The sequence below is a fragment of the Crocodylus siamensis genome, chromosome 11 (genome assembly GCF_052110815.1).
Source record: "Crocodylus siamensis isolate JL-2025a chromosome 11, ASM5211081v1, whole genome shotgun sequence".
NCBI lineage: Eukaryota > Metazoa > Chordata > Crocodylia > Crocodylidae > Crocodylus > Crocodylus siamensis.
Genome location: NC_143405.1, coordinates 57,172,858 through 57,199,578, shown reverse-complemented (window position 1 = coordinate 57,199,578; position 26,721 = coordinate 57,172,858). Strand labels below are relative to the sequence as shown.

At 40.1% G+C, this 26,721-nt stretch overlaps 1 protein-coding gene across 1 annotated transcript in view; it reads left to right on the top strand.

Annotated features, from left to right (window-relative positions):
• Positions 1–26,721, top strand: part of CNTN6 (contactin 6) — a 218,940-nt gene that overhangs the window by 114,919 nt on the left and 77,300 nt on the right. Inside the window, exons 5-6 of the mRNA XM_090022247.1 lie at positions 14,282–14,377; positions 25,348–25,551. Coding sequence (XP_089878373.1) covers positions 14,282–14,377; positions 25,348–25,551 — 300 coding nt within the window. The remainder of the gene's footprint in view (positions 1–14,281; positions 14,378–25,347; positions 25,552–26,721) is intronic.

The window sequence follows — 26,721 nt, the reverse complement described above, 5'->3', positions numbered from 1 at the left end:
ATTCTACGGTTCATGTTCAAGGGATAAAAAGAGTCATCATCATAAATAGTTTTCATAATGAAAGTTAGAAAGGCCACCAACTTAGCTATTCAATGTAAAAAGGATTAAATCTGATATAGAGAACCATGTTTTTCACTGCACTGTAAAACTTTCACATCTTATTAAAGTGAATTTAGGAGAACCTGTTGATAAAAGCCATACCCAAAAGCTAGAGATGAAGTAAAATAACAGTTATGGCTTCTTTGCACAAATTACTCAGGTGAATTCAAGAAAATTTCTATGCCCTGATGACACATTTGCATTGCACCTGGACTCCATAAATGCACCATAACCCCCAGGGGAGAAAAAGGTGTTGGGGGAGAAGGGAGGAGAGGTACTAGTTCATTATGCATATGTATATGTATATACTGACAAACTTGGTCTATAAGGGACACACAGAAGAGAACAATTCAAGCTAAAAGTTACTGCTTTTGCAGAAATAAATATTTTGCCACAAGGGGCCAAATGTATCCTTAGGGTAACTTCATTCAAAGTCACTGCAGTTATTTTGGAGATTAATTTGGTGCAAGAGATTTAGACTGTGGAGGAAAATCTGTTTTTAAGAACATACCAATCTGGAGAAAACTCATGCAGACGGCAAAGCAACTCTGCGATGACAGGTGACAAATGGACTCTGAGATGACAAGTGAGAAAACTGCTCAAGAATATAAAATATTAAAAATATATTTATTACTATTTTATTCCTTTTGAGAAGGTCAGTTCTGTGGATATGGCTCTGGCCTCTGGATGAAGTTTGGAGTAGAAGCCCTAGAGCTCCATCAATACTCACTAGTCAGTACAATTCATCCTTGCTCCGTTCTGAAGTGTATTTTAATATTTTATGCTGTTAACTTTATAGATGAAAAAAAGAAAGCCACAAAAATAGATGTAGACCAGCTTGTAGGGCATTCTAGCATGTGTGTTTCTGCAGTGTGTTTCTTTGTTCATGAAGAAAAACAGTAAGTCAGTGACAGCTTCCTTAACTTCAGTTGTAGTCTTCTCCTGTTTTATGGCATGTTAAGTGATGAACAAAATTCCAGATCCAATTTGAAAACTTACCTTACACTAGTGCATCTTTAATAAAAACATTTTAGGACAATATAGTCTCACTTCTAATTACATTTTTTTGTAGTTAGCAGAAATAAAGTAATGATGAATTATTCAGTCCTAGGACACATAGACTGGCTCAAGTGGTCAGCTAGCCCAGACATTCCAGTTCAAGCTAATGTGGAAACCCAAGAGAAGTCTGGGAGAAGTCTTTTTCTCTATCTGCCCCTAATTACTCTGCTATGACAACTTGAGAGTGGATTTAATTTGAAAAGAACAGGAGAAATAGTGTACCATGACCAGAATTGGTATGTCTCTTGGGGGTATTATTTGGGGGAGTAAAGGTTGAATACCTTCTGTTAAAGAGAGGCAGAGTAGATCTGTGTTGTATTCCAGGTGGAACAATAAAAGAAGAGCAATAATTATCATACAAGCCTTTCATTCTGTCCCTGTTTAAATGGGACACACAAGAATTGTCTCCCTGATAATTCATAAGAACCAGCATTGAGTTACACTGAGTATTCAAAAGCTACAGCTCTTGTGGCAATTAAAGATCATAATAATGATAATATGGAGACTTATATCCATATATTTCTGAAGGGAACAGAACAGTTACTAGTGTATAGAGGCTCTTTAAATGTTTAGTGGATAATTCAAGGATATAAATCAGAGTGGAAAATGCTAAGCAGCTTTTTGGCTGTCTTAATTAGAGATAATGTTGCTCTTAATCTTAAAATTGAATTTATGCAAAATCAATGGGAATGTAAAAAATTAAGATTAGATGGTGTGAAGAAAGAAAGATCAATAGTATTGACATTGCTATCACAATGTATAGACTGCTAAAGGATTTATTTGCTAAGTTTACTCTACTTTTTAGAGTTGTTAAAAGTGCTGTGTAACCCAATTAAGTTTCTTAGCAAGAAAAAGATCACCATGCCCACAGCTGTGATATGTAAAATATGAATCTGTTGCACCAAAGTAGCTAAGTCTCCAGGATTGAATGTCTTGCCAAGCAATTTATTCGGAGTGTGGAGTTGCAGAGTCAGAGGTGGAATTAAGTTGGGATGGGTGGAGGCTTTTTCACCCTGAATGATAAAGCAGGGATCCTGGTTTTCTCTGCTAAAAAAAAAAATCCCAATTATCAGTTTAAAAAAAAGGAACCTAACTGTTGGGGAGAAGTACAGTATTACTGTAGAATTATTAACTGCAGTGAATTGCATGTGTAAATGCTGACCCAGGCCTAAACTGCACCTGGTCAGCCCAGGCAGCAGAGGGCCAGACTCCTGCCTGCTGCCCAATCACACAGCTCCACATAAAAGTAACCTAACTTCCACATTTTTCCATGATTAAAATGAAACCTCTCTCTCTCCAGAATGTGGAATTTAGGTTACTTTTTCTTAAACTGAAAATTGGGATTTTTTTTTTCTAGCAGAGAAAACCAGGATCCATATATAGATATAGATACAGATATAAATATAGATATCTAGATATCTCTATATACAGCTATCTAGATATATATAGGTGTTAATCATCAACCGTACCAATCAAACTACTGTTCAGCTCAAAAAAGGTAGCTGTAACCTCACTGGCATTTTTGTGCCAAAACAGTTACATAACACAGAACAAATTGGGGATGCTCAGGACTAAAGGTGGGGCATTACCTCATGCTGGGTCCAAGGTTCACAGCTTCTGGACCCTTCCGTCTTACAGACCCACTGAGTATGTGCCACCATTAGTCAGGCCAGGGATGTTCTGGCCTGTGCTAATGAGTGGATTAATTAGCTCTGCAGTCAAGTGTCACCCTCTACACATGTGCTGGTATTAGGGTATAGTAAATTAATTAACATGTTGAAGACAGGACTATTGGGGAGAAGTACAGTATTACTGCAGAATTATTAACTGCAGTGAAATGCATGTGTAAATGCTGACCCAGGCCTAAACTGCACCTGGTTAGCCCAGGTAGCAGAGGGCCAGACTCCTGCCTGCTGCCCAACCACAGAACTCCATGTGTGGCACTCTTGTGCTCCAACCATCCCTCCTACTGCCCAGTGCTGCCACCCAGAGCCTGGGGCTAACCCCAAGAGCGTGCTGCCAGCCTGGGTCTGCTCTGCCCTGGTTCAAAGTGCTGCTGTCCTGAACACACATGTGAACCCAGGAGCAGTATACTCTGGCTCAAACAGCTCTGGAACGTATCCCTTGGCATTAATTGCACATGTAGATGCACCCAGTGAAGGATAACACTTCAGAAGCCCCTGTTCCAGGAAACAAAGGGCCGTGCCTGAAAAAAATGTGTGTGTTGGAATTAAATAGGTAAGGATCCTTTCTTTGAGTTGGATAGGTGCCATCTTGGACAACAAAATGGCAATGGAATTGGGGACCTCCACAGCTAAAAGCAAGAGATTGACTAATTGTAAAGAAGAACCAGGCTCTCAACATGGGGCTATAACAAACTTGCATCCTTTTTACCCATAATCTCATTCATTAGTAGTTTATATGAAATATTAGCATCCTAAAAACTTAAGTCACAGATAACAAATCCCTAAGTGCAGATGATAAAATCTTCAACAAAGATTTCTAACAATGGGATTTTTAAAAACTGCTGAATTCAAAAAAATGTTTAAAATCACATTTCCCTGGGAGAAGAATTGCATTGTGATACACCTTGCCCGGTTACATTGACCATTCATAATATTATGCTCTATAAAAAGAGAAGAAACTGAAAACCATCCTGATGTATCACAAGTAATCACATCTCAATAAAAATGTAGGGAAAAAGCAGCCTATTGATTTTTCCCAGTGAGGATTTCTAACTTGTGAAGTGTTCTTACTTCTAATGTCTTAGCACTCATTGTATTGTGCAATAACAGTCTATAATTACAAGTATAATATCTGGGATTATGTAATGACAAAACATTTATGGAAAAAATCAAAAGTTCAAGAAAGCATGAAATTGCATTAATTCAGATGAACTGTTAGTAATTATACAAGGTGATAAATTGGACTTGCTCTAATTGTCTGTAACAATCTCATATATTAAAATCCTCTTATTTCCTTGTTTGCTAGTTTGTAATGCAGGGTGTCTGGATACTCACTCTTAACATGAGCTAATATCTTTTTAATGATAAAACACACTGTTTCCCCTTCTGGAAATATAATTGCAATAAAACATCATTTAAAAAAAAAAACACTAAACACTTCTCCAGTCTTCGCGCACTCTTAATACAAAGTACATCAAGAGTTAAAATTTGCAAAACTTACTTTGTTATAGTCCCATACTTAATGTCTAAATAATGGTGTAAGTAATAACACGTCTAACAGGACCCCCAAAAACAGTGCATTTGCTAGGGTCATGGACAACTTTCAGGGGCAATTTTGCAGCCTGAAAATATGCATGAGATCACAATATAAGCTTATGTTATTGCAGCAGTAGCAAGATTATGCTCTGAGCAATTCCTCTATAAAGCACAGTGCCCTGATTTGGTAGGATAATTTAGTGATCCACCACAAGATGGGTTGTCTAGTCTTCTCTCACTTTAAACCAGCGTGGCATCAGATATTCAGAAGACTTATTCAGTGTAAGTAACAGAGACAAAAGACTTATTCCATATTGCTGTGTCAAAAATAGAGTGAACTGAGATGAATAAAATACTGCCTTCCCAAGCCAGGGCCCATTTTTTAAAAGAAAGTAACTATAACTAAACCTTGTTTGGAACCCATGAGATATTTAAATAACTGGTATCTTAAAAATAGCAAATAAACATTGCCTTGATTTTGACCACAAGTAAACAACCCCCCCTCCCCGTGCCCCAATTCATATGAGACAAAAGCAGTGTTTCCCCACCAGCAGTTTTGGCCAGGTTTGCCACTGGAAGTGCTGTGATAAAGACTGTCCTCGTAATGTTTGCAGCTGTAACTGAAAGCAGAAGCAGAGGAAATGTCATGACAAAGAGGCTATTTTTTGACATTTCCAGTTCATATTTATAGACTCGGGAAGTTTGGATAGCTCTAACAGGGGTTTTGACAAGCATTTCCAACTGGACTCATGCTATGCACATTTTGTTTCTGTTCACCTAAATCATTCATTTCTTATTAAAAGCAGGGGAAGGGAGACCATGCATAGGATTTCATTTACTCTGTGGCCTTGATGCTCAGTTCCAACAGCCCTGGGGGGAAGAAGGGTGCAGAGGTAGCACACACCCAGGCAGCAATCTTACCCATGCCAGGAACTCCTAAATGGTCCCCAGCTAAAGTGCTGTTGCTGTCACCACATGCTTTGCTTGCCCTGGCTGTTACTCCAAGTGGCAGCAGCAGCAGCCACCAAGGATTTGCTTGGGGTTCTCAGCGTGAGTATATTGCCAGGGTGCAGGCTCCCTAGTGTAGGGGTGGAGGGTAATTCCAGCACCCCTCCAAATGTGGCACTTGAGGGCATGCCCACCTGCATCTAGTTACTCTACCGGTTCCTCCAACAGGAAATACAATCCCATTATATTCCATATACTTCCCAACACCATAGTATATGTAAGCAAGTAAGGAAGTATGGTAAATGCTTAAATATTCATGTGAATTCTAGTTGTTGGAGCCCTTTAAAAACATGGAGTCTACTGTTCATTTTAGTTCACATGCGAGTAAAAGTTGGCAAGGCCCAATACAGAATCAGTTATGTCTATCTTAAAAAAAAAATAAATGGGAGGAAAGTAGCACTAAGAACTGAGTGAAGAATGTAAATGAAAAGTTGAAGTGGTCTCTGGGATCAGAACCAACCAATAAAGAACGGAGAGGATCCAAGATAAAAAAGTTTGGATTCATCTCAGGAAACTGGTTTTGCTGAAAGGCAATCCACCTCACTTGGAGATAGCTCACCCAGGGTTGGGCTACCAAACTCCATTTTAAAAAGATAATATTTCTGCCACTCAGCCATTTTAAAATTCGACACAAAATGTGAAATAGGCACGTTTTCAACCGCCTTTATGCAGTGGTGACCATAAAATACTTAGATTGCATTAACCGATTTACTATTACTTATGTGGGATCTTTGTATCCACTGTGTACGTGTGCCCCTATATCCAGTCTCACCCACCATGTAGTGAGATGTTAGAATGCACTGATATACAGCTACCACGTCCATTTAGGAGCAGTTTGCTTTACAATACTTCCAACAGTACTTTAGCTAAGAACATTCATACTTTCAATATTTTAGCTAAGAACATTTATAAACTGCTGGTGCAATCAGCATTTATGCAAATGTTTAGCATTAAACACTAAGAAAAGAAAGAAATATTTTCACCTTTCTATGATTGAGCGCCACACCTCCAAGTGTCGTAACATGAGCACACTGGACAAGAAATGCCTGTGTATGTTCCAGTGACATCTCTCTCTAGGTATCATCATTCATCTCCTTAACTAAACACCTCACTGATCATATGGGTTTGCTTATCTTCTTTTAATTGCAGTGCTCTGCTTAGAAAGGCTCCTTTAATGTTCATTCTCCTCTGAAATGCTATTTATGTCACCTCTGCGCTCATTCTAATTGAATATCCACTTTTAAGACCCTCAGGCCATACCCTTCAGCAGATGCAAATCAACATAATTCTGTTGCTTTCAATGGAGATATAACAATTTATAAACAGATTAAGATCTGGCTCATTATGCCAACTCCATACTTATGTGTACAGCCACCACTAAGCTGGAAGTTGCCCTACTCCACATATCAGAAACAGCCCTGTCCTCTTCTAAAACAGCTGCCACAGAGTAGCGTACGCTTGGCCTGCTTTAAGCACGATTCTCTCTTGCTGTGGTCTGCAAATATTCCCTAGCAAAAGATGACGACTTGCTGCCATGCACAGCTGAGTCCATATATTCCCACATTTCACTGTGAAGAATCCACTTATTCACCTGAATGTTTTTGCTTAGACTACATGACCTCGTTATCACATTTGACTGATTAATTGTACTATACAGACAGCAATCTGCCAACATACACGCTGCCGAAGAGAAGATATATATATATATATATATATATAGAACCTACAGCTGAGAGAGCAATGCAGAGGGAGACAAGCCATCGCTCACAAACTGAGATAAATACAGGCAAAGAATGGAAGGAAGTCTGTGGAGCTAGGCAATAACTTATTTATAGATTTCTACAGAAACACTAAAGTTAGCAAATACACCATCTGTTAAATATCCACACTATTCCTAAGTGCATATTAGTAATCTAAATGCATGCCAAACACCTGATCTTAGCTCTTATTTAATACCATCTTGACAAGCAACATTATGCTTTATTAGGTTATGTCATGTTACGTTATAGAGTTATGCTAGGTAACACAATAACATGGAATACAGTGATCTGTTTCTGCTGTTAGAGTAAATGATTATTTAGGGCCATGCTTTCAGAAAAGCTTAGTACCTCACAACTCCCACCGAGGCATTTCAATCAGTGAAAAATGCTTTTACACCACTTTAATGGTGCTGGTGTTTGCACACGTTGGTAGCGTATTGTGCATTAATTCCATCTGCTGTAGTAAATTTGGCGGCATAATGTGCCTTAAATGCCTTGGGGCGCAGCAAACTAAAACTCCTCTGAGGAGTTTGCTGCCCCTACAGCCATGGAGCAAAGCCTTGGTCTCCGTGCAGCTCCACGGCTCTGCAGGAAGCCCTGCAGGCAACCTGGCAGCAGCCTGGGAAAGCAGGCTCTGCCCAAGGAAAGTGGTGAGCCTGATTTTTTGTTTTTTTCCCTGGAGTCTGCCTGCCTGAGCTGCATGGGGGCCTGGTGCTTCCCTCTGCAGCTGCGTTGCCCCCCGGGACTGCCCGAGCCGGGTGCCTGTGGACAGGTGCTGCCTGGGGAAGGGAAGTGGGGGCACCACTGCAGCAGAGGGAAGCACCAGCTCTCTCCGCAGCCCAGGGAGCGTTGTGCCCGCTGGCAGTTCGCCCTCCCCTCCCCATCAGAGAGGCAAGGAAGTTACTGTGGTGTATGCACAACATGGGGGTTTAAATTGGCCCTAAATTTAAGCAGTTTATTAAAACCCACTGCTTCAATTTAGGGCCCCCATTTTGTCTACACATGCCAAAACCTCTTTGTGCACAGCTGATCAGAATTATTTTCCTTCCTTCAGAGGGGGAAAAAACCCCCGCAACAATTAAATGCATTTAATTATCCATAGGATATTTCAAATGTTCAGTGAAAAAAAAAAAAAAAAAATCAGCCACCAAACTCTTTTGCTCAAAAAATATTTTTTTTTTTAGCTAAAGTTGTATGATTAGGAAATACCACTTTCTCTCTCCATTCTCCTCTGTGGTCCACTTTTTCATGCCTGACAACTTTAGCTATGCATCTCTTGCTGAGCTTTCTCAATGCATCACAGGAGTCTTTGGCTATGGTTGACCAGGGGAGATATAATCTGGCTAAGAAAACCACCCAGAGAGAGGAAAGGAGCATGTGACTTTGAACCAGAAGTCCTGTGAGGGGCTAGCAACATCGTAATTAATTTGTCTTCTGTTGCGTTTTTGGGTGATGTTTCAACACTTCTGCGCAAACGCACCAACCCCCCCCACACACACACACAAAAGAGGAGAAAAGGAAAACAGCTTCAGTAACATTTTTTAAAATCAGCCTTACTCAGCACTCTAGTGGGTTGCTACTGTTCTTAATTGAAAGGGCTAGATATAGAGCACTTTTGAAAAATCTGGCCATTTCAGTTCGGTAACCAAATGGGACCTAAACTGCTTTTAAACACCTGTGCCAAACTGTGCTGAGCTCTTTTGGAAATCCGACCTGCAATATACTGCAATAATATTAGTGAAATGAATGAGATGCTTGCACAGACCCTTTGGCATATTGCTTGTATTTCAGGTACCAACGTCTCATAGCAAAGCCGTTCAAATTTAGTCGTACTAATCAGCAAATAATGTGGATTCTAGGATGTTTAAGTGAAGCTCTTTTGTAATGTTAATCAGTTGTTGCTTCCATGTTTTAATTAACGATCAAGGGGAAAACAGTTCCTTAAAATACAGAAGAGTAATATTTCTCCAAATCCTGCCGCTTTCAAGAATCTGCATCAGTTTCCAAAGCAATGGAAACTATTACCAGCAGAGCTCTAAAGCTAGCCATGCAAACCTGTTAACTTTTTTAAGCCTTATGGAAACACCTTTCACTACTGAAACATCACTCTTTGCCCCCTTCCTCCTCAGAGAGCTTCCTTTACCAGCAAAATCTTGTTCTCAGCAAAAATGTGAAATTATGATTTACAGCCAGGAAAGGGGTGATATTTTTTTCCCCCTTTACACATTTCTATAAAAAAAACCCTATAGCCTCTTTACATTAGCAAACAAGAAAGAGAAGTTCCTGGGATTTTAGCCAATGCCAGCACCTCAAAAGATCTGGCTGGCTTCATTTTTGATCAGCATCCCTGGGGTGATCTGACAGTTGAACTTTTTGGAGGGTTTCTGATCCTCCTTCTATTGAAGACAATGGGAGTTTTTCAGACCTGTATAATTGGACCCTTTGTCCTAGGCTTGAAATTCTGAAGTTTGAAACATTCAGGCCCGAGTCATTTCTAAGTGCAGTGCTGGCATATGGACTCCGCAGGCCGTATTTCCCTGATGGCCCAGCTGATCCCCACATTTTTCCCTACTCTACCCAGTAGCATTTTCCACTCTTGTACACCCGTTCAGAATACTATGATTATTCACGTAACATTCACATGCTTCAGTGGTTTCATTACTGTGTTGGGAAACAACCCATCTGCGACTTGAATTCTCCCCTTTTGCTAGTTGTAATGAGCACAGAATATTCTGGGAGGCTACCTAGCCTAAATGAACTGAGCCAATACTGAAGGCTACTCTCTTGCCCAGGCCATGTGCTTATGTTCTTTCATTGCTTGGCCTTAGGTCCATCTGTGAATAGATGGGGGAAGCTGGACCAGCTGATGCCCCTATCTCAAAACAGATGGGTTAATACTGGGTCTAGATCTGTAGCAAGCTCTTGATCCCCCATGCAGAAAGGGAAGCAGAGTAATTCATTAATTTAGAAATCATTTAAATTGTATTACATTTTCAGAACAAGTAGGTAGACATATTTCTATATGGATTTAAAGTCTAATAGCTCAAATATTACACCAATAAAAAACCCCTAAGTATCTGTTAAGTGTGTATTAACACACCACTTCCACTCAGTTTCCTTTCTATGTAGTGATAAAAGATAGAAAAGTCTATATGAACTCTGTCTTTTAATCTTCTTTCCCCATTGAGTCTTTAGATTACAACCCACAGAGAAAGGACACAGGTAATTAAAGGGACATCTTATGGTTTAAAAATGCTTTTCCCAGGGTATTGACAGATAATGTTCAATTGTCGCCATGACAGGTTGCAGAATGTGTTCATGAGGTGCTGTACCTGACTAATTCAATTCAGCCACCTCTAAATAGATAGCATCTTCACAGGAGACCAATATGCAAGAAGAGGAAAAAGGGAAAAACAGTAAAGTTCCTTGAACTGGTCATAGCTGAGGGAGTTAAATGAGAGACTGACATGCCAAACCTGAGCCCATTTGTTAGTGATCAGTGTTGAGGAAATGGGATTCTTTGTTGTTTATAAATTTTCTGGGTAATGTAACCATTGAGTTGCGGAAAAACAGGGGAAGTTCCTCATTGTGGAAACAAATAAAATAATGTCACTGAGTCTCAGTATACCTGTCGCTCTATTTCAGCCATTTTTTAAAAAGTGAATCTGGGAGAGGATAGACCACCTTTGATTCACAGGTCCACTCTTTACTCAATAGCTACAGCATAAGCAGTGATATGGTACACATCAGAGCCTGGCCATTATACCTGGTGTCGTTAATATGTCTCCTTCATGGCCTAGAAGGACCTTCTGCAGCAGTGAGATGAAAGTTTGGTGTTCATTGGCTATTTAATCTACAGTCTACTTCCTACCAATTCCAGTAGGCAGGATCCATCTTCACAGGAGTCTTCTGCCATCGGTTCCCTTCCCTGTACAAACAGGAGATGGCGAATTTGAGCATCTCGCTGGATCAATACTGGTTTTGACACTCATATGGTAAAAGGTCATTGTCTGATATATTCAGAACTCATAATGGATCTTACCTTTGAAAACCAGCAACTTGAACCTCACCCAAAACCAGCCAACAGTTGGTACAGGTAGCCCTACTCGACTTACAACATTTCGAGTTACAATGCTTCGCACTTACGAAGTTGATAAATTGACACCGTTTCAACTTTGTGATGTCAGTTTTGACTTTACAATGCTTCGCCACACCACACCACACCAGCGAACAAGTTTGCTGGGTCTCCCATCTCCCTGGAGAACATCGGTCTAAACTTCCTTGGACACTTTCTTTAAGAAAGCAGACAAGACTCCAGAAAAAGCTGCAGCCAAGACTCCTGAGAAGACTGCCTCCAAGTCCAGCAAAGTCACCTCAAAGAAACTGTTCCAAATCAATATGATTGCTATTTATAATATAATGTAGCTATATTACTCATCTATAATTGATTGAGTACAAAAGTCTGGCTTATTGTTGGTAAAAATAGGGTATTGGGCCTTGATTCAGGAACTAATCCCCCATTTATAGCATTGTTTCCTGTGGGAAAATTGGTTCCAAGTTACAAAGTTTCAGTTTAACACATGGCTTTCAGCAACCGTGTGGTAAGTCTGAGGACCACCTGTGCAGCTTGTGTCCATCAGAGAAACACTGCAAGAGACTCAGATTACAAAGCGGTGCACACCATATACTCTCCTCCATTTCTTCTGTTGACCCCGTGTGCATTCCTTACTCTGTCCCACTCCATTTAGTTCGTATGACCAGATGTTAGGCAAGATACTCGACCACACAAGTAGGACGGAAGCATTTGCCAGACAGAAGTAGTGACTGTGGCTCACTTAAGACCTCTCAGTTCACGCCTCCTTGCTAACTACATGATAAACCCTTATGCTCTCTGGAAACTGTGAAATCCTTCAGAATAACATATGAAAGAGCCCTAAGGGAAGATGAGCAATGGGTCATCTGCATCTTCTCAAAACGGAAAGAATGGCACCATTCAAGTGTGACTGCACCTCGCATTATAGGGTCCACTGGTGTGTCAAATGTTACAGGCAGCTGATGAAATCTAAAAGCAGTAGCACAGACGTATGAACTTGTGCTGTCAGGCTCCACAGGCAGCATCGTGTCCGTGTTATGACATTGCTTAAAACCAAACAAGCTATTGCAAGAGTACTGCAGAGCACAGTTCAATTCTAGACGTAGTCCAAAAATCAAACCTTCCTGCTAAGTTTCCTCACTAAAGAAATATTCCAGTGTGGGTATTCATTTTAAAGATCATTGATTTAGACTTATTCTCTTCTCTGAAAGAACTTATTACTTTTTTTTATGAAAGCTTAAGAAAAAAAATCATTTTCAGCAATACCCTAACAGCTCTCTGAGAATGACAGGGTCAACTTCTGGTCATAACCCACTACTTCTGTATCAATCCCAGCATCTCAGTGAGCGGCAAAAATTCAAAATGAAGAGGGCCGCATTTATCCCCTTCAGACATCACCCTGCTCCTAGACGGGCAAGTCCAAATCAGAGCTAATACCACAAAATAAATTTGGACTATTTCTCACAGTAAGAATCAGTAAACTATCACTGGATGCAAATGGCCCGTATTAATCCAGACATTTAACAAACCCATTAAGAGTCCCCTGGCACATAAATTTCCATATGCAATTTTTCAAAGCTTAAAAAAAAAAAAAAATAGCTTAAAAGGAAAAAATAAGCCAACTTGTTATCAATGTTATCAAGCACATAATTTTATTATGCATTTGTTATTAGTTGACACATGAAGCGCTTAATGCTTTGGAGACAGACTCTTTACATAATAGTTAAACAAAAGACAAAAACAAAAAACCCCACAAAAACAGCCATAGAAAATCAAATGCAGCTCTTATTTTCTCGGTGTTCTTGGGGGTGCTGAGTTTAATTTGCCCACAACTACTTACCCAACTAAACTTTCCATGTCTAACAGGACCTAAAAAAAAAGTACTTTTTACAATTTGAGAAGAATACACTTGGACTCCATACCCTTGTGGTAAGCTGAATACAGAAAACATAAATAAAACATGATTATATGAAATTATATGGTATAGCTAGCTTTGGGGTGGTGATATTATTATGGTCCGTTTGATTTTACGGAAACGTTCTTTGAATGAAAAAAAAGCAGGTGACATCCCCTGCCAAATGCACTCTGATGAAAAATCTCATCGTTTTAATGAGAACTTTTGGAACAAAAAGAAAATAATTGATTTGGGGGTTTTTATTGAAGGTACATCTTGTGTGTTATCTTTTGTCATTGAAATCACATTATTAAAGGGGAACCATACTGAGAAACTTATTACCTGTGCATTTTTAGCAAGCAATGAAATAGTGGGTTGTATTTTCTTCTTCATGTGTATTCATAGCTCCAGTTAAAAGGAAGTGACAAATAGCCATAAAAATTGCACTTACGAGTGGGTTGTAATGCAACTGTCTGTGTTAGCAAGGGGTAACTTTATTAACCATAAAAAATAATGCCCTACTGTCCATTTATTTGTATTCTGTAAATCTCTTCATTTCCTCTTCCCAGACTAATTTCAAGATACCCACTGACTTCTGTATAGCATTTATCAAAAAAACCCTTAGTAGATTAATTTAAAAAGCCCTGCTTTCATGGGCATTGAAGTCTATTTTATTTCTTACTAAAAATCTTCAAGGTGCTTAATAAGGAGCTATAATAAGTCAGCCATGTAGAAAAAAAATGCGGTCTCTATTTGAAAAAAGAGGGGGTGGCAGGGGCCTTTCATTGATATGTAAATTTGAAATATTTGTAAACGTTCAAGCTATACACTTACATTTTGTATTTGATACCAAAAAAGTGACACTCGAGTCATGCACTAATGCTGGAAGGGCTTAGGGAGTAACCTCTCCGTGGACACACTATTCCATCATTTCCCACTGCAAGAACGTGAGGACATTTCTTAATGCACCCAGAACTGGGCATTATTAGAGACAGAATACTAGATATAACATGGCCTCCTGGTCCGAACTGCAATGTCTGGTTTTGCATAGAATTCATTTGACTGAGTAAGGATAGCTACATTGGTCCTATAATTCACCGAGAAGTCTGACTGGTAATAATTAGATTTTGTTTTTTCCCCCCCTAAGATCTTGAAAAATTTGAAACCAAAACGAGAAGCACTGTGTCAGTAAGAGAAGGACAAGGAGTGGTTCTGCTCTGTGGACCTCCATCACACTACGGAGGTATGATGAGAGTCTGAGTGATGTAAATGATTCTGATGTATTCTGGTGCAGCATTTTGTCCAACCAAATGTGGCCTATGCAGCTCAAAAGTGATGGAGACTAGAATATCTAAGGATGCACTAGCCAAAGGTTATTTCGGTTGGGTTTTTTTAAATCACTGTTTTAGATTCCTGGCGGGAACAAATATGTCAAGTATGTTTACTCCCTTACTGCGAAATCATCCAATACAGTCAACACTTGTAAGATTCGAATCAGTAAAAGTTGTCCTCTTAAAATGTATTTGTTACATGTTGATTTTCAGTATGAGGGCTCTCAAACTGGAATCTTTGTAATAAATTAAGCCTGATGCAAGTGCTTGCAGGTTTGAGCATAAAGCCATAAAGGGCTTGGTTTGAAGCTTGCGTTAGACAAGAGCCAATGAAAATCAAACACCTAACCCAAATATAAAATCTCCTGAAACCATTTTTTTGTGGGGAGCAGGTGGGGCTAAATGTTTAGGAAAATGAAAGACAACTTTTTTTCCTCTATTGTTTTTTCCTCTGATGGTTTTCTACCCAGTTCCAGCCTTAAATACAAGCATCAAAACATAAGGAGCAGTGTTATCATTTCAGGAATAAAAAAAAAATGCCAATTAAGAGACCAACAAAAAATGAAGAAAGCAGGTTTTCCCACAAAAGTGGAGTAGAGAAGTGCTCGTTATGCTTTGAAACTCTTTGCGCTATTATCTAAAGACAGAAAAACTCACCTAAAAAATTGTAAAGGGTATTGTGAATTTTTTTCTGCTTTTCCAGACTGACCAGAATAAGAAGGTAAACTTATTCCATGGGACTTTCAACCCAATATTGAAGATAAAATTGTTTCAAGTTCTCATTTTTATAAAACTATCAAAAATAATAATTCAAACTTGTCTTTCTTATTTGCATTCCTCCAGCGATTAGGACTTGTACACAAAGGCACTGTGTCCTTTTCAATTCTTGAGTCTAGTTTAATCACACACCTTGTTAGGGAGGAAGCAAGGAACAGCTTACTATTCAACTATATTATTTCCTCACAGTAACGTTGGGGTTTGCCTTTCTTAACACCCCACCACCGTTGTACTTATCGAATTATTTTTAACTAACGTGCGTTGTTTCATGCTGGGTGACAAGGGAGCAGGAAACCCAAAGAGTTCAAAGATAATCTGTATCCCTTTAAACAGGATCTGAAGCCAATACCACTTTATTTCAAATCCTTTTTGTTTCTCTGTGTAATAGAGGACAGTAGCTATAGTTAGCAGCCCTTCAGACAGTAAACCATGGGTGAGAGCAGCTCCATTTGTCCTGTTGGTTCCTGTTATTTTTGTTTCATAAGGAATATGAAATCTAATATGGAATTCACTGTGCTCCTGGGAACATCTGAGGGGTTAATATATGGGCAACTACTTCCTCCATTGCTCCTGAACTGTGAACCCCATCATCTCTGGGCTCTCCTTTTTTCTTTTTGGTCAACTTGCAGTGCATCTTACCTTTTATAGGACATTTCAAATCCCCATCTTCATCTAAAGGACCTCAACCTTTAGATATCATGCTCTTCTCTCCTTCTCACTGGTGAGATGTACAACCTTCACTGTACTTTCCTCCCTCATCTATATATAAATATTAGCAGGTACCCATACACTTCGAAATTCTGATAGCGGAGATGTTTTTCCTTTTCCTCAGTCCTAGAACCAAGTGCTGTAACCTCTACAGAGACCGTTTTTTGGGAGCTTTTTCCATCCCAGGATTCAAGAGATTGAAGAGGTTTGCAACAGTTTGAGTAATGAACTCCATTGGGTTAGACCTTCAAATCATTTTAAACTTATCCATCATTGAAGTATTCAGGACAATTCCATAGTCTATGGGCCATACAACTAATTAGATTAGCTTTTAAAAACCCTACGAAGTTTCATCAATGTATTAATACAACGATGAACTAAACCTAGCACAATGGGCAGACTATATGAAATAGCAAAAGTTTGGTCACATCTGCCCCCTCCTCCATGGGAAATGAAGACACAGAACTTGGGACTTATCATATTTTACTCTGTGCTAGCACGAACCCCTCTCTCCGAAATATTTCCTCAATTCTTCTCAAAGAAAACAGAGTTATGAGGTACATTTCATAGTTTCTAGGGTCGGAAGGGACCCTAGAAACTATGAAATCCTCAAGAGAAGGGAAATAGTGATCTATAAAGAGAATACAGTATAATCAGAGAGGTAGAGAAGTCCATCAAATCTTGAGCAGAGGTGAAATTTCAGTTCATTTAGTGTTTACAGCACTATGAAAGGGTATGTAAATCAGGGAGAAGAAGTGAAAAGCAGTCCTTAAAAGCAAAGAAAGCTCCAAAGAGAGTCCCTGAGATATACTGATAGGACAGACTGCAGGAGGACACAATTATCCATCCTTAGGTTTGTAGATTATATTTTTCCTCTAGATTCAGAATCAAAGCAAACAGGAGAGTTGGAAACATCCACCGAGGACACAAACAGTTAAAAAGGTGAGTCCAACTCCCATTAATTGAACTGACAGGCTGATATCCGTGAACAAACGCCTCTGCCATAGTGTTTTATAAACTGGAGATATGAGCTGCTGACCAATGGGCATGAAAAAAAAAAGTTATCTAAAATAATAAGCCTCCAGAGAACGGAAACTCAGTTCCTTTCCTTTTGTCATCCATAAACACTGCAATTGTGTGCCAAAAATTATATGCCTGGGGATGAAGACTTAGGTGTGAACTATGGTACATGGAGGCTGTGTTGAATTTCAGAATGCTAAGCCAGTGAAACACTTCCATTTCTACAGAAAAGGTTTTTGTGAAGCTCCCTCCTCTGACACCGAAGAGAGAAGGACTTACTAATTTTAGGCCTGGCATAGTTCACAATGAATTCTATGGAAGGAAAGTATGACAGGCAAGATTTGGCCCTTAACACAGAAAGAGCTAGTTAACCATCAGATTGCTCTCTGTTTAACAATCTTGGAAACTATACTAGGTCAGAGAAAATGAAATAATAATAATAAAAAAAAAAACCCTACACCTTCCATGTCTGTCGAATTTCATTCATTTTGAGAAATACAGACATTTAGACTTTTAAACCTTTATTATAAAATGATTAAAACAACAAAGATTTAAATGCAAAACTGCGCGACTGTGCCTCCTTCACCCCCCAGCGGCTAAGCATGAAACACTGCTCTGTAAGGTACACCCAAATCAATGGAGATTGAATCCCTGTAATGCCCTTCCTGGACTTGCACTGAGGATTAGCGGTCTGTCTTCCCTCATGCAGTATATCCCATCGGTAGCCCAGCACAATGCAAACTGATCCACATTTTCTTGCAAGATGACATGTCTGAACTCAAATAAGATACATAGCAATACGCGGAAGAGTTGCAGGGTGTCATTGGAGTCAGTCTGAGTGAGCTGGATTCTGCAGCTTTTTGGAGTTGCCATCTTGGCTTCGCCCAGCAGGAATCTGGCCAGACAGATCAGGCTTCCCTTGGCCATTTGGTACATAGATAGAGAAGATGCACATGGTCCTGGAAAAGTCCAAGTCCAATGCACCAAACAGGCTGCTGAGGGTAGCAAAGAACGGCTGCAGCTGGGGCCCTCCAGGAAGGCATGGAAGAGAGTCTTCTGCATCTCTTCCCTGCAAAAAGGGTAGGCTGTCATCACAGATGGGTCTAAATGGTAGCTATGGCCAAGGCCCCATGAAGCAGCCACCACTGGAGGTCACCAGTTCTTTTGACAATGGACAGCTTTGATAGGACTTACTCTGGTGTTGATGCTAAGCACTGCTTCCATGTTGGGCAGGCAACAAGGGCACAGGCAGGACACACTTTGACTGTCCCCCCCCCCCCACACACACACGACAGGAGATCCCACCAGTGTTCTTGTGCCGAATGCTCAGGGATGCCAGGGTACTAGGCTCACCGTCCACAGCTGGAGAAATAGGCAGTGATGACAGGGGTCTGGCTAGTGAGCGGCCATCAGGAGCTTGTGTGCAGAGGTGGTCCTCCAAGGCAGCAAAACACATCTACGAGGAGTGCAGCTTTCACTTTGTCTACTTTACTTCAAGCCTCCTGGCTAAAAGTGCAGGCACAGCTGGTTGGCCAGGGCTTTTACTGGGAGCCAGGCTAAATGTTTTGCATTGAGGAGGTGGATCAGTTTGATGATATGAAACTGGACCAAGAAGGCAATGAGGCTTCCAGGGGTGAGATTTGGTGCCCACGGCTGCAAGGCCAGGTTATGAAACAAGGGCTCTGCAGCACCTCTGGAAGTCACAGGTCCCAGCTCTTCTTTGGTTCCTACCAAAAAGGATGGTTGTTTCTACAGGCTGTCAAAGAAAATATGTTAGAACTAAAGTAACTCAAGCTCCAGTTCTGAGGTTAATATTATTTATAGCATCAATGCCTTAGAGCCCTAATTATGGAGCAAGACCTCAGTGTGCAAGGCACTACACAAAAGAACACAGTCCTTACTCTCAGGTTGCCTCAATTTGCCACTGCTGACACCTTTCAGGCTGCCTAATAGCTCACAAATGTAACAGTAATGGCATCTAAAGTCTACCCAGAGTCTCTGCTGCTCTGCCCCAGCTCTCATTACAAAGATAGGTTTATCATTAGATTTTAGCTAATCATTTTGCTTCATCTTCTGAAAAGAGCAAATGAATCCTTTAAGCTATGGGAGAGCCTGGAAATGGGGATTGTTAATTTGTTGCTACTCAGCATAGGCCATTTAAATAAAACCTACAGTGTAATTCCATTTTCTGATTTTCGTTTATTTTTTTTTTAAATGAACAAAGGGTTTTCTGCTTTGTTCTATACAAAACTCTTACAGTTCATACCATGAAATATTGGAGTGCTCGTGTATTTTCAGTATGATATTCCCCATCTCATCAATAGGATTAACACTGTATTAGCTAACAGCGGGAAGAGAAAGCAACCATTGTAAGTGGAGTCCTAGATATACTACCCGAGGAGTTCCCCGAGGTATTTACAGCCCAGTTCAATAGAAGCAACTAGCAAAAGAATATAAGTGTGTAGGAAAAAATTAAAGCTATGTATGCATGTATGTGTGTAGGAAATACTGATTTCTTACGCTGCAGAAGATCTTCCAAAGAAACATGAAGACACCTCATTCAACTTTGGAAATTTTCTGCTCTTTCTTTCCTCTCCTGTGCTACTAAGTAGGAGCCCAAAAAAGCAGGAGGGGAAAGGAGATAAAGTTTCAGACAAAGTTCTAGGGCCCCATTCATATCAGGTCCCTGGAGGAGTAAAAATTATATTACTAGGAACATGGCCAGCTCTTGAGAGCGTGATCTGCCTGCTCAAATTCCTGCTGGGCCAAGGCAAGAAAGGTACCTGAAAAAAACTAAATGCATTTACTCTAGAAAGTGCATCTTTCCCCTGCTTTCTGCCTGACCTATTTCACTGAAGTTTTTAAAAAAAAAAAAAAAGGGGGGGGGAGCACGGGGGAAGCATCATAAACAGCAACCCCATCACACTTCTCAGCACATAGCCCTTCTTTGTTTTACAATCCTCTTCAGTGTGAATTTATATACCCAGTCTTCCTCCTTCCCCTCACCTCCCTAAGGAGAGTCAGCTGCCTGTTATTAGTGCAGCTCATTAACATTCTCTAGAAGCTGCAGCTTCTAAATTAACTCTGCTGGTTAACAAGGTTCAGGAGTGACTGATTGTCTTGGGAAGCCTTGTAATGCTAGCCCTGCCACAGTCTCTGGGAGAACTCTTAAACTGTTGGGTTAATTGGTAACTTTGTGCTATTTTAAAAGAAACAAGAAGGGAAAAGCAAGGAGTCGAAGGATCTTTCCTTTTCCCAGGTTCTGCATGAAGTAAAGACAAAGTTCTGAAATTATTCAGCAATGCAAATTGAGACCGGTAGTTCATATAAGAATGATGTGGCTCAAAAAGCTGTTGTCTAATCCAAGCAAACACACACAGGAAAACGTGGATGTTGGCATTTCTGATTAGCGAAGATGTTTTTGTTGTTGTTTCAGCAAGAGCAACTGTTACTTTGTCATGATCTAAAACGTAGGCGGAGAAAAGTAGTTGGGTGTGTTAGTCTGTAAGGTGCAACTCTACCCTGCTTTCTGCCTGTCTTCAGACTAACTCAGAGAAGCATACACTTTCACCAGCAACAACTGCAAAAGTGCTTACCCTGTCCTATACCCTGGACAGTTTACACTGGTGGAGTTTTACCCCTCACTGGGTTTGGGATAACTTCACCTAATCTGGTGAAAAATTATTTCAGCTCACAGACTTGTTTCCATTATCAACTATATATTGCAGTGATGTAATACTAATTATACCAAAGGAAAAACTGTGTCTGTCTCTGCTACACAGTTTTAACTATATTGATATAATACACTAATATATATAGTCCTTTGCCATGATTGGGACTTAAGGGACTCTGTCTGCTTAAGGGAATCTGCCCAGACTGCCATATCACTGTTATTAGAAAGGATACATGAATATGTACTTGGTGTTCCAGGCTACAGATATGGGTAATCAGCAGTAAATATGTAATAAGCACTACTTATTACACAGTAGCCAACCAAAATAAAAAAAATTGTATCAATTTTCTAAGATTGCCTGAGAGGCTGATGCTGAAGAGTTAAGTCACTTAGGAGGGAAGTTAAACATTTCACAAGAAATTTTACTTTAAACACAAAATGTGTCTGTGTGCATACTTGTGTGTACACACAAATGTATACACGTATGTGCATGTGTGTATACATGTGTGCATAATACATATCTACACACACATGCATAAGTGAGATGTGTACGTGTATGTGTGGGTACATATGCATGTACACTCATATATGTATATGCATAATTAAACGTTTGCATGCACATGTGTGTACTATGCATATATACATACACGTGTATACACACACAGAGATGTCACTGTGGAATTTTAGCAAAATAAATTCTAAAATCCCTGTTTTCAATCATTCTCTCTTGGCACACATAGCCATACCATGCTTTCCAAGTATAAAATAGCCAAAAGGTTAGCATGATTTTTAAATTCTATTTAATTGTATTTTAATTTATTTTGTGTAACCTACGGGTATATGTACTTTCTGTTCCTGCCACAACTTTGGAATGAGCCCGGCTTGCATAATAGGTGTTTTGCTTCAGAAAACTCTCACTGGAACCGTATTGTACTTACCTGTTTCAGGCCCGTAGCATCCATTGATGGCAGACAGGGGATTGCACACCCGGACCTGTATATAGCTTCATTGACTTCAGTGCAATCAATTGCAGGATATGAACTAAGAATGGGGAGACTGCCCTTTGACCCCTGCTAATATAGACGCCTACAGTGTGTCCAACATCTAGTGCATGTTTTTCTTTCCAGAAAAGGGATGAACCTTTTTACAGAGTTTGTGTTATTTAAAAAATACAAATGAATTGTTTCCCTCAGTTTTTAAGCCACTCAAATGCTTAGGGTTAGAGGTGCTTTTGTTTTTATTTTGTTATATTTAATGTGATCTTAACACATCCAGAAACAGCTGTGTAATCAGATGGCTGTTTACAGCATTTTTGGAGGGCATTAGAAAGCAAGGGTAATACTCCCATTTTTAGAGAGCAAAATAATAATATTGCCTGCAAGGAATTTCGAAAGGGCTCCCTTTTCCCTGAAATATACAATCCCCTTGTGAATCCTGCCACAATTACCTAAATGCTTTACTTTTTCTAAAGTATTACTAGGTATCAGCTACTGCCAAGGAGAATAATGGAGTAAATAGATTAACAGATCCCTCTCCTAACTTCAGAAGTTTCGTTTCATTTTTCATTTCCTGGGAGAAGCGATCGTTGCAGAGGGAAAATCTCAGGTGTGCAGTTCTCCAAACAAGGAAAGGAAATAAAATTAAAAAATATATCTACTCTCATCACGGCTGATGACTAACGTGTGTACCCTGACCTGTTACACTGTACTACTTTCACAGCGGTGCCTGGAATTCAATAATTCGGAGACAATTCTGACACTGTCACAGATACTCTGGTAACAAGAAGTGTGATTCACACTGCTGTGTTTTTCAGATGTCCTGAAGTTAAGCGCAGGACAAAACAGATAGTAGTGACTTTTTTGCCCTTCAGTGAAAAACTTGCATATTCTCAGTTTCCCGGCACTTCATTTGCACTGGATTTCATTAGCCAAGATAATGTCAGCCATCTTCTCTGCATGTTTAGTGCTCTTCCAAACCACTCCTATCTCCTTGTTCAATGTCATCCTAACCAGATGCTTCACTCGGTTCCTGATAGCAATATAAATGAAGGAAACCCTAAAAGGGGCAGACACGGTCCCTACACATGTTCCTTTCAATAATTCATTCATTTAATGACTCTCCTTTCATTGTGATTTACCCACGGTGGGATGAAAGGACAGCTCATTGTACAAGTCCTAGTAGCTTAATTGTAGAAGAAAAGGTAAAATATTAACAGATATAATTGCCCGGGACAAAATGTAAAAGCAGCTTCTAAACATGAGCCTAATCTTGTGTCACACCACAAAGGAGCGTGAGGTTGAGGTCCCAAGTTTGGTTCGTGGCTCTCTATAGATGTGATCTGACTCCTGCTGAAGTCAATTAAAATTAAGGTTTCAACTGGCATTGGTGAACTGAATTAGGCTCTTGGCAAGTGGGGCCTCGGCGTAGGTGACAACAAACCTTCAGTTAGGTGACTGAGAAAAAAAATAGATTGTGAAATTAAAGGCATGTAGTTTCTTCCAGTTAAATTAAATGGAAAACCTCATCAATAGGCGCTAGGACAGGAGTGGAACATAGACATGAAAAGAGATTTAGGCAGGTGCTTGACAACTGAAGCCAACTGGGAAGTTGGCTTCAGCGAAAGGTGAGCCAACTCTCTTTCGCTGATCCGATCCATTAGGCAATAAGATTGACCTCATTGAAAAGTCCTGTGTAGCATGAAGACAGCAGATAGCCAGATGGATGGTTTGACAGAGGCTTACTAGGTTTCTATAGAGTTTTTCTTGTATCACATAGAATTGCCCTCTTTCTTTTGAACTATATTATTGTATCCCTGCAGCAAGGATACTCTTTTCCATTTCATTCTGCGGGATGGTTTCAAACACTGATATAGGCATTAGTTCAGTGTCCTATCAGAGGCATAACATTCATAATAGTCATAGTACTATAGCATCATGGTAGGATATTGTTTTTGTACAGTATGAGAACTGTAAGTCACTGAGCTTACTGTACTATCTGCTGTATTTCAGAAAGTAGTCCGGGTTTCTCTTGACAAACGTAATAACCTGTCATCTAAACACTAACCAAGTTCAACTCTAAGAAGGGCAATTATATTAAGAAAAAAGAGGTAAAAGGGGGGGAAAGACTAAGAAAGCCTGAGTCTTGTAGTTGCATTGCTCATGAAAATCTACCCCCACATATTTCTAAGTATTGCATTATTTTATAAATTGCTGTATGCTCTGTGTTTATTGTATATCAAAATAGCCAAGCATAATGGCTAGCAGTAAAACAGAATCTACAGCAGGATTTAGCCAAGTATGGAAAGTGTTTTTGATCGTTCCCTGGAGACATGTCATTTCTAATTATAGTCCTATAATGTTGGAGGGTGACAACGTAAAACTCCACAGAACTACTGGAGTTTACAGACTTATTATCATGCCGCACTGAAGCCGTCACAGAAAAACATAAATAATGTTTTTAAAATGGGATTGATGATGGCAGAAAATGTGTAGAAATGAAACTGTTGGCAGAACGCTGCTGGCTTATGAATTATACATTTAATTAAGAAAAGCTAAACTGGTAGATTCTGAAACTTCTGATTTACTGGGTTTTATTAAAAATAGAATTTCAATACTACTCCTGCTACTGCTAGAAGAAGGAAAACGGGTGGGGGAACCCTCCCCCACCCAAAAAAAACTTCCATAGTCAGCTGTCAAACTCCAGGCAGCGGGAAAGAGCTGCAGAGGAAGAAATAAAGCTAAGAACATATCTATACTGCTGTGACTGTGGTGCAGTGTTGCAGTAACCAACTTGCTGGATACTGAGTTACAGTGACACAGAGCTGTACGGGGGCTGCACAACCTGCCACAAATACAGGCTACTGACTCAGAACGGTAGCTCTTAATGAGCTTTAGGTAGGCATGGCTAAATTGCCATTAGGACCCAAACAAGTTCGTCCAAAACAACCTTTGATCAATATGTGCATCTCTGAACTCAAGGCAATAGTACGGTTGGTAGCATAAGAGCCAGGGGCAGCAGGAAAGAGGTCATAGAAAACAGTAAGAAGAATGGAAAGTAAGGAATTTGGAGCAGCATAGGAACTACAGAAGAGCAAGAGAAAACAGAAGTATGGAAAATAGAGAAATGATCTCTGAGGGCATGTAGGGTCTAGTATGTGGCAACCCAAAACTGCACCTGTTGCTCTATTTTAAAAATTATTATAGAAAAATTACAGCTCTTGCCTATAGTCTCCCTTTCCCTTCCTTGCTTGGGAATCCAATGATAAACTAGGAAATAATTTATGGTATTTCCTTTCATGTCATTTAAACAGAATAGAAGGGGCCATCGCCTGGTGTGAAGAATAATAGGCCTGCAAGACATTTAAAAGTACAGTACTAAAAATGGAAAGTACTGAAACATTTTTATAGCATTTCAAGTCATGTGTTTCTACACCCTTTTCAAGGTAGAAAATAGATTAGGTATGGGGTGGGGGGAAGGGGAGAATGGAGCAAAAATATTATCCAAACTTTTGTGAACTGTGGAAGAGTTTTGGTTTAAGTTCCAAGATGAAACCATGCTTATTTTACCTGAGAGAAAATTTGTGCAACCCAGACTGTTACCATGAGGATGACTGGATACTTGCAGTGGCTGCATATTGTAATGAGGCACCAATATGGAGCAGGTTACACTGGAAGGGATGCATGATGAGTATTCAATGTTTTCCAGACTTATCCTATGCTTGGATCTTCAACAATAACCCCTTATATGTTCAGGAGGATAGTCGGCGATTTGTGTCTCAAGAGACAGGAAATTTATACATCGCCAAAGTTGAGCCATCTGATGTGGGCAACTATACTTGCATTGTCACTAACACTAAAGCAGAACAAAGAGTACAGGGTCCACCAACTCCACTCCTCCTGCGCAATGATGGTAAGTTCTTTTAATACAGTTATCTGGAAAAGATGTCATAAAACTAATCAAAAGGCGTTGTTTGATGCCAGCAATTAATCCTGAGGCTCTAACAAATCCCCACTCAATTAGGGCCTGATCCAGCATTGCTTATTTGTCTTAAGCGGACTTTGGATAGAGGATAAATACATATACAGCAAAACACAACTTCATGTCATTGTAAGGAAGTAAAATAGTTCCCCATGTTACTGTTCTTCCTAGGAATATTCATGTTTGGATTTGAATTGGAAACAACGATTTCTACGTTTAAATTCAAGTCATTGCTTAAATACAAAATCCACCAAGCTGCTCAAGAATGAGTCATTGAAGTGAGAAAAACACACATACACAAACACCTTTTTAGGCAGCCCTTTAATTAAATGTTCACAGTGGGAAATATAGAACTGGGAAATCTGTTAGCAAAGTTTTTTTTTGATGGGCTTGCTCACCTAAATTGCAATCCCTCATACTGTTTTCAAAGCACTCTGATAAACAGTAACAAAATACCACGGAAAGTTATGTTCCAAGAGTAAATGAAAGTCAACTGTGCTTTATAAGATGATAACGGCACTAAAAAGTTCTGATGGTATTTTAGGGTGTTTGTAGATGAAACGGGGGCCCTAAATTGAAGCAGTGGGTTTTTAAAAACACTGCTTCAATTTAGGGACCTTTAAACCCCCATGGCATGCACACACCCGAACTCGCCTGCTTCTCCAGCAGTGGGGAGGGGAGGGCATGCTGCCAATGGGTGGAGTGGTCCCTGGGCTGTGGCGGTGGTGCTGTCGCTTCCCTCCATGGCAGCAGTGGCCCCTCCATCCAGGTAGCACCCACCTGCAGACACCCGGCTCGGGTGGTCCTGGGGGACACCGCAGCCAAGGAGGGAAGCACCTGGCCTCTACACAGCTTAGGCAGATGGGCAGGCTTTAGGCAAAAAAAAAAAGAAAGAAAAAAAAAGATCAAGCGTGTCTCTTTTCTTGGGCAGAGCCTGTCTTCCTGGGCTGCTGCCAGGCTGTCTTGCATGGGCTTCCTACAGAGCCCCTGAGCCGCACAAAGCCATGGCTGTAGGGCAGCAAACTAAAACTCCCCCAAGGAGTCACTCAAAGCACACATCATGCTGCTGTATTTTCTACAGCAGCTGGAATGACTACGCAA